The sequence below is a fragment of the Nelusetta ayraudi genome, unplaced genomic scaffold (genome assembly GCF_046127955.1).
Source record: "Nelusetta ayraudi isolate G7.1 ecotype Tasmania unplaced genomic scaffold, CSIRO-AGI_Nayr_v1 ptg000002l, whole genome shotgun sequence".
Lineage (NCBI taxonomy): Eukaryota > Metazoa > Chordata > Actinopteri > Tetraodontiformes > Monacanthidae > Nelusetta > Nelusetta ayraudi.
This window is the reverse complement of record NW_027466052.1, coordinates 1,531,380-1,540,000: the sequence shown is the minus strand read 5'-3', so window position 1 is coordinate 1,540,000 and position 8,621 is coordinate 1,531,380. Positions and strand designations below refer to the sequence as shown.

The window sequence follows — 8,621 nt, the reverse complement described above, 5'->3', positions numbered from 1 at the left end:
AGCCTGGGGGAGAGAGACACACAGACAGGGGGTTCTAGATCAGGAAGTGTTCCACCAAACAGCTGTTCTGTTCTGATTGGCTGACACACTCACCTGCCGTCGGGGTTTGGTAGATGTTGTACGTCGGTGTCGACGCACTGCTGCCTCTGCTTCCTGAACCCTGCACTTCCCTGTCACAGACCAGAGGCTGCTGGGAAATCGGGATGAGGTATCCTGCTGGTATCAAAGTCTGGAAACACACACACACACAGACACACACAGTGAGTACTCTCATGGCTTCTTGGTGGCCACATGGTCACATTATGATATATATATGTAAGTACACACACCCACACACTAGTTAACGGCCAACCATTAACTAACTGACTACAACAGCAATTAATTTTCCCACCGGAGGCTCGTTAGGATCGGCTATGTTATCTCTCCTGCTGTGTTAGCCAGCAGGCTAACTAGCCTCAGCACTAGCTCAGGAGTTCCTACAGAGTGTTTCGAGCCTTCACCTCTGCCTGCAGCTGTCCTGGCGTGAGCGGCACAGCCCGGAGGGGCGTCAGCGAGGCCTCGCCGTCACAGCTGGCGTCCAGCAGCGTCTCCAGGCTCTGCTCCAGTGTGGTGTGGCCTCCCCCTGGAGCAGCAGCAGCAGCAGCACCAGGGGTGTTGACGAACTCGGGGTCCAGGTGGAGGGCGCGAGGCGAGGGCCTGCTGGAGAGCTGCAGGCTGCAGCGGCCACCCTGAAGGCGAGCCTGGAGGATCTCACCCAGCTTGGGGGAGGAGTCCTGGAGGAGGATGAGGAAGAGGAAGAGGAAGAGGAGATTTTATTTTTATGTCCTCAGTGATGACAGAAAAGCCCAATAACAACAATCATAATAAGAAGGGATGCACCAATACCAATACCAGTATTGGGTATTGGTACGGACACTGGGGTTGTGTACTCTCTGTAATATATGCAGATACCAGTTGTATGTATTTGACAATTTTGTTAAATTTGTTTTTGTACTGCACTGAAACACGCTGAGGAATGTTGTTCAAATAACAAAACATCTCTGGAAAAATACAGAAGAAAATCAAAGTTATTCTGTAATGTGTAATGACCTTACAAAGTAATTGGTGTCATTGAGTACTGAAATGCAAGTACTCGTACTCTACTCGTCCTGTAAAAAAGAGCTATCAGTGCATTCCGAGTACTAACAATAATAACAATAATAACAATGATAACAATGATAATAATAATAATAATGATGATCATTTCTTTTTTTACCTTGAAGCCTGCATTGCTCCTTTTGGCCAGTGGGGGGCTGCTCCCTGAGACCGAGTCTGAGTGAGGCCTCTTGTGGCCCGAGGCCACACACGGGGCCATGGGGCTCCGCCCACTTTTGTCCTCAAAGGTCATGGAGCGCACGACCAGGCTGGTGGGCTGCGGCCTGCTGAGAGGGTTGGGCCTGGCGGAGGACGAGGAGGAGGAGGAGGAAGAAGAGGAGGGCAGGTAGAGAGCGTAGGCTCCACCCCTAGTGTGCTGAGGGAGGAGGACGGGGATCAAGGAGGAGCATTGTAGCGGGGCAGTCGTAGTACAAGCAGCAGCAGCAGCGGTGGGCGGGACCACCAGCGAAGTCAGCGGGGTCAGATGGGCCACACCCCCCTGGGTTGGGGTGAGCGATGGTGCCTGAGGTGGGCGTGTGGAGCTGGAGAAGGACGACACTGGGGTGGACGTCCGGAGTCCAGAGTCAGTCCTGGACGAGGAAGAGGGCGGAGCCAAGATCAACAACAATCACTCAAAATGAAGCAGAGGAAGACGACGATGTCAGGGCTGCGTTCAACCAACTGGAAAAAGACCAGAAGTGGAAAGTAACCAAGTACAAATACTTTGTACTTAAGTAGATTTTTCAGGTATCTGTACTATTACTTGCGTATTTCTTTACCTGACAACTTTTTAATTTGATTCTCTACATTTGTACAGAAATTTCTGATCCAGCTGCAAACTTTTCCCGATTCCAGTGATTTTTTTCTGCCTGCTGGAAGGAATTTGTGAACGGAGGCGGAGGAGCAGGAGCAGTCTCAATGAGACGACAACGTTATAAGGTCATTCCTCAATTTGGAAATCCATTCCATTGTTCGCAGCTTGCTAGCAAGCCTAGCAGGCTGTTTTAGCGGTGGCGCTGTGGCTACTACTAGCCAACTGCTCGCCAACGTTTCCCACGCATTGACGTGACGTGTTTAGCTGCGTGGAGATACTTTAAAACTTGGAAACGCCACAGAGCAAGGTGGCAACGCTTGCAGTTATTCCGAGAGGCGGAAGCTTCGTCGTACAAAGTAAATACCGCAAATGTCATCAGAGCTTTTGAAAAAGTGCCATCTCAAAAAGAGCTCCCAGGGGGTTAAAGAGAGTGAATCAGACTTACGTTGACTCCTGGTCCAGCTGGATCTTACAGATGGCTGCTAGCTGAGCCATCTTGCTTGGGAAATCGGCGGTGGATGCATCACCTAGCAGAAGAAGAAGAAGAAGAAGGAGAAGAAGAAGAAGAAGAAGAAGAAGAAGAAGAAATATTATAATCATATTCAGGTTCAATAACATACACACACTTCCTCCACCTGCAGGGGGCAGAGCCACAACTGTTCTATCATACATGTGGCCACTAGGGAGGTCGTAGAGACATCATTCTGTGGTCTTTCCAGGTTTTCCGTGACCCCAGTGGGAGCCCTGCTGTGTGCTCACTCACCAAGGGGCCCCTTGGCGGGGCTGCTGGGGGCCGAGCTGATCTTGCGCCGGTCGTCCTGGATGCTCTTGGCCATCTTGATGAGGGACGGGTGTCGGGTGAAGCTGCGCTTGGTGGCGCCAGGTGAGGGAAACAGGTTCTTGGCGCAGTTCCCCAGCGGGAGGGGGCGTGGCTCCAGGACACTCCTGCTGCCCCCTGCTGGACTCCCGGCTGTGTTGTTGTGTGTGGTTAGTGGTGGTGGTGGGGAAGATGATGATAAGGGATAAAAATAAATAAACATTAAACAAAAGAAAAGCGGTCCTGACCTCAATGTTTTTATTCAACCCGGTTAAATAAAGATTCATAATAGTAGCACAGTGTTGAGACTGCAGGTGAAGGACATAGTCACCTCTGATTGGTGGGAAGTCTTCAGGTCCGACCCACTCAAACGCCGGCTTCCTGCCCCTCTCCTCACACGTCACATGGACTTTATCGATGAGCTTCAGGCTCCGCAGCACGTTGGCGATGTCGTAGAGGCGCCGCACTTTGGCTGCGAGAAAGGGACAAAGAGGAAGATAAAAAAAATGAATGAATACAATAAAATTAAATAAATAAAAGCAGGCTGGCAATAAATAACAGAATTCTGCCAAAACCCCGTCAAAGCATTCATTGCTAATTACTAACTAATGATTGTTTTCATCATCGATCAAGTGGTGGATTATTTTTATCTGATCAATCCATGAATTTCCACCCTTTTTAATTCATTAACTCACACTCAGAACATCCTCTGAAAAGTGCACAAATACAGATCCCAAAACTCCCGAAAATTAAATTCTTCTCCATTCATCAGTCACTCAAAAAAAACTAAACAAAAAAACTAAATAGACTCACAAAAAACAACAACAACACAACGTACACTCTACATTCACACACGCAAAGTTGAACTCACTCACTGCTCCACCGCCGTCATTAATGAGCGCTAAGGCTAACGCTAACTCGACGCTCTTTCTACGCTGGTCAAGCTGGAGTCAAAACACCAGCAGAGGCAGGAGACAGCCGATGTAACACAACAAATCAGTCCCGAGAATTCCTTGCCGACACTCTGTAATTATCATTCATGACATCGATTCTTACTGGTTTGCTTTCGCAGCCCTACTTGCTCGCTTTAAGTCAGGACGACGCGAGGCGCCCTGAAAGACAAGACGGCCGACGCCGGAGTTCCCCCACTCACTCTTGAACTTGTTCTTGTCCTGGTTGGCTCCCTGCTCCTCCCCGATCAGGATCTTGGCGGCCACGTCCAGGCTGACCACGCGCGGGTTGGACACCAGGAAGAGCATGACGAACTTCTGGCTCATCACCCTCAGGGACTTGTCCTTCCTGCTGTTGACGGAGGCTGGACGGAGGAGCAGAAGGGGAACAAAGGAGGGGGGGGCAGGGGGGGAGTTGATCACTGCACATCCAGTTTCAGATTTGTGTACAATTTGTTTGTTGTTGTTTATAACACAACTCTAAACTGCTTTTAAATAGCAGTAACTGTTAATTCTAGAAAAAAGTTGTGCATTCATTTATTTTGGGAAGAGTTACTTCAACAAAGAGGACGTCAGAGAGATATTTTGTTCTCGCACTTTTGTTCATTTTCAGTTGACATTAAAGCACATTTTCAACATTTCAACCCCTCTGTTTCCTCACCAGCTTTGAATTCCACTCCTGGCAGCTCCACGAAGAAGAGCTCCTTCTGGCCCTGCTGCTCCCCCTTGGCCTCGGGCCTGGCCACCTCCTCCTCGTCCTCCTCCTCCTTCTGCTGCTGCTTCACGTTCTCCTTCTCCTCGTCAAACTCCCCGTCCAGGAGGTGCTGGCGGATGTGCTGCATCTGCTGACCGTAGCGCTGCTCCTCGCCCACGTGCTTGAGGATGGCCAGCGTCTGCGCCAGCTTGCTGCGGCCGTGCCACGTGTAGCGGTTCTTGGCCGAGCGGCTCACCATGTGCAGGCTCTCCAGGACGTTCATGATGTCGTAGATGCGGCGGCGCTCCACATCTGAGGGCGAGAGAGAGAGAGAGAGAGAGAGAGAGAGAGAGAACAACATTTGGAGAGGTTAATTCAGTAGGGATGTGAATCTTTGGGTGTTTGCAAATCAGTTTGATTCCAATTCGTGAGGTCACCGTTCGATTTGAGTGATTCTTGATTTTAAAATTGATACAATGCATAGTGTGATAATTATTAGGGCAAATTAGGGCTTCAAAACAGTTTGTACAATGTGATTTTTTTTTTCTTCTTTTGGTTAAATTTGGATGCCACTGATCAGCTGAGGGCAACATGATTTAAACACACAAAATTAAAAATCAAAAGTCAAGGCGAAAGGTTCAACGTTTCTTCACTATCAGGGTGAACAATGAATTAAATGTGTTACATCAGTAAAATTGTAACAAATTAAAACCTGAGGCTAACTGCACTTCTATCCTAGAAGGTTAGAAAAACTAAACTGTACACAAATAACATACATTTATTTGATTTCTTTTTTTGTTGAAACTTTTTAAGTTTGACTCAATTCTCAGAGGCGACGAGAATAAATTCAACGCGTACTAAACTGTAAAACTTCTGTTCATAAATAAAATGACCTAAATGAGCTGAGGCCAGCAGGGAGGAAGGGAATTTACAACGTTTACGAATCGATTCCAGAAATCCAATGTAGAGGGCGAGAATCACGATCCTGACACGAATCAATATGTTCTTTCCCCCTCACCACACTTATTAAACTTGGGCAACTTTAAACAGGGGGAAATAAAACACAGGAAACTTAATGATGGGGAGCAGAAAGCGAGTAAGAGGAGGCCTACTGAGCTCTGTGGCCATGTCGTCCAGGCAGATGTCGTTGGCGGCGGCGGCGGCGTTGGGGCAGTCTGGGAAACGGGCCAGGAACCTGTGGCACAGCAGGCCCAGACTCTTCTCCTTCCTGCTCATCCCCCTCTCACACTCCTCCCCGTTTTCAACATCCTGTTAGAAAAAAAAAAACCTCCAGCTATAAGACTGCTATTTTTTTTTTCTATATGGAGAGCAGCAAAAATGGTTCTCTATTATAGATTTAAAGATATTTCAAATTTAAAATGATTTCCACAGAAATTATGCAATACCATTTATGTAAATAAATACTACATAATAATTTATGTACAGTATATTTTAACACACATATACAAAAAATATACCCACACATATAACTATATATGTGCTTTAGCAATTTACAAATAAATGAATAAAAGTTGATTGCTATTACTCTTTCACAATTCCTCAGCACAACCAAGCTCTGGCCTATTTTCACTCACACTCACACTCACACACACACACACACACACACACACACACACACACACACACACACACACACACACACACACACACACACACACACACACACCTGGCTGATGTCAGCGGTGTCCTGCATGTCTGAGTCCTTGCACAGCTCCTTCTCGCGGTTCCTGATGTCTGGACTGGCTGCGCTGATGAGTATCTTCAGATTGGAGGTCGGCGTCCAGGGATCACAGGGAACCATAGACCTGCTGTCCCGTCCTTTCTTGGGAGTGGTGAGGGGACCCATGGCAGATAAATATTTTTCTGTTTTCTGGAGTATCTGCTGTATTGGAGCTACTGCAGGGAGCTTACACTTTCATCTCCTTCAGGAATAAAAAGAGAAAACATGGGAATTAAACAGTAGGTCATACTTGCGAACCCAACAGACAGCGATGAAATTACTGAAATTTGATTCCCACTTCTGGTAATCATTGTGAAAAAAAAGTAACCAATTCGATTAAGAGCATTTCAAGCTCAATTGACAATTAAGCAAGGCAGTGGTCACAAAAAATAAATAATCAACAAAAGAAACTTAACTTAAAACAAATGTTTCATTTTATTTTGATTCCAAATCTTGGTTGTTATTTCTAAATCGTGAGTGTGAGTGACGCGATGGGTAAAGACATATTTGGCGGCTAAATATTTTTATACAGGCACTGGTGCTATTTTAAGATATATTTAAAACTTCGGGTTAGCATCAAGCTATCCCCGTTTTAAAAGCATTTCCTGTAACCGTGCACATCGGAACGGTTATAAACTTTCGTCCGAGAGGAAATAGTTTACATGAATGCAAAAAAGAAGAAGAAAAACGAAAACAATTTTAATATAATATAAAATCAAAACAGTCGATGTTGGCGGTGAGTGACGTGGCTCCCAGCAAATCGCGGGGCCTAACGTACGCGGCGGCGTCGCCCTATTTCCGGCGAGAGGCAGCCAATGGGAGCGCCGTTTGTTGCGGCGCAGCCGGAAGTGGAAGTCGTATCCCGCGCAGGTAAACGGGTTTTGAATCCTTGGCGCGGAACGTTTTTAAACGCTGGCCACTCCGTCGTGAAAACAGAAAATAGTAATACACTCGATGAAAAAACCCTCGCCAAAGACGAACTGAAACTCACAAACACCTTCACCAGGACTTAAGAAAGGCGAACGATTATTTTCTTTAACTTGTTGTCGGAACACACGGAAGGCGCAAACACCAGAGAAGGCTGGTTAAACCGGACAAGCCAGGCCTTTGGTTGCATTTGAAAGACGTTTCATTAACATTTTAACAAATAATATTAATGTTAATTGTTGATTAATGCTAATAAAGCAAGTAAATCAGGTCTGAGAGGGGAGGAGCCGTCACGTGAAACGAAGGGCAAGAAACCAAAGTAGTGACTATGCTTCATTGCTTGTTCTATGTTATTGGCCGTTAACAAGGGTTCGAGAATGGTTTTTAAATGAATTTTTAAAAGGCGTCTCGACTCACCCCAAATCTCCAGGAAAAACGACCCGCTCGTTCTGGAAAGATCCGATCTTCACGGCAATGTTGGTAAATACGTCCAGCGTTAATCCAGGGAGCTAAAAATAATAATAATGATGATGATGATTTAAGCATCGATTGCCAGGTGTCAAACTCCGCGGTCTTCCCGGTTCTCTGCACCCCCCCAAAAAAAGAGCGGTAAGTGTCCTGGTCAACTTTATTACAGCGGTGCAAAGTTTGGCCCAGTTGTGAGACCGTCTGACTGACTGACCACCGCCACTATTTTTCGGCGCTCAACGCGCAGGCGTACTAGTGTAAACCTCTGCCGAATGAGGCGGGCCCACGGCTGATTGGCTACTGTACGAGCCGCGGGGTTGTGACGTCACGAACTAGTTGGCGGTGTATTGCGCAACTTTTCAATCCTAAATGTTACTAGTTATTAGTAGCTATTGATAATTAATATTAAGCTATTAATAGTCAAAGGTCATTTTGTGTGAAATGAGATTTTCCAAATCCCTGCTACAAAGTTTTCAAATATTTCTACATAAATGCTCTACACAAATACTTGCAACTAATGCTTAAATAAGAGAAAGTGCTTATACGCTGCACTACTTTGTTAACATTTGTTTAATAGAACTCAAAAGACCTAAAAAGGGGCTATTGTGCTGTTATACCTTTTACTTACCTTTCCCTGATTTGATTTTGGTTTTTTGTTTTTTGTTGTTGTTGTTTTTTTACTGACGACTTGAACCTCATATGGGTGTTTGAGTGTTCTGATTTGTGCTGAATGAGTGTCTGTACGTTGTATATTTAAATTTCAAATAAAGGTTTTTCTTTTTCTTAAAAAAAAATAATTTAAATGCTAAATTAACTCGGAATGATCGTCGGGTGCACCTTTAGTCAACGTGATCAATGGCGTGCGGTTACATTTATATGACGGAAAACACTTTCACTTACAGCATACTGATCGTCGAATAATTGTTAACAATTCTTCTTTATCACCGCTAGAGGACAGTCAAGGACAGATGACCGAGGTGTCACCGTGGAAACCTATTGGGCGCCCACAAGGATGCTGGGGGGGCGGGAAAAAAACCTAGGGCGCTGGAAGTACCCAGTGACGTCATGGTGCTGCT

General features: G+C 45.9%; 1 protein-coding gene across 1 annotated transcript in view; it reads right to left on the bottom strand.

The window, feature by feature from the left end:
* e2f8 (E2F transcription factor 8) overlaps positions 1-7,782 on the bottom strand; it is a 9,504-nt gene extending 1,722 nt beyond the window's left edge. Inside the window, exons 1-12 of the mRNA XM_076035543.1 lie at positions 7,495-7,782; positions 6,097-6,352; positions 5,522-5,678; positions 4,377-4,721; positions 3,919-4,080; positions 3,093-3,237; positions 2,712-2,935; positions 2,394-2,475; positions 1,256-1,724; positions 501-773; positions 94-229; positions 1-3 (exon numbers count right to left, since the gene is read on the bottom strand). The exon at positions 1-3 is cut by the window's left edge and continues 311 nt beyond it. Coding sequence (XP_075891658.1) covers positions 1-3; positions 94-229; positions 501-773; positions 1,256-1,724; positions 2,394-2,475; positions 2,712-2,935; positions 3,093-3,237; positions 3,919-4,080; positions 4,377-4,721; positions 5,522-5,678; positions 6,097-6,276 — 2,176 coding nt within the window. The 5' untranslated portion in view covers positions 6,277-6,352; positions 7,495-7,782. The remainder of the gene's footprint in view (positions 4-93; positions 230-500; positions 774-1,255; positions 1,725-2,393; positions 2,476-2,711; positions 2,936-3,092; positions 3,238-3,918; positions 4,081-4,376; positions 4,722-5,521; positions 5,679-6,096; positions 6,353-7,494) is intronic.
* Between the last annotated feature and the right edge of the window lie 839 nt (positions 7,783-8,621).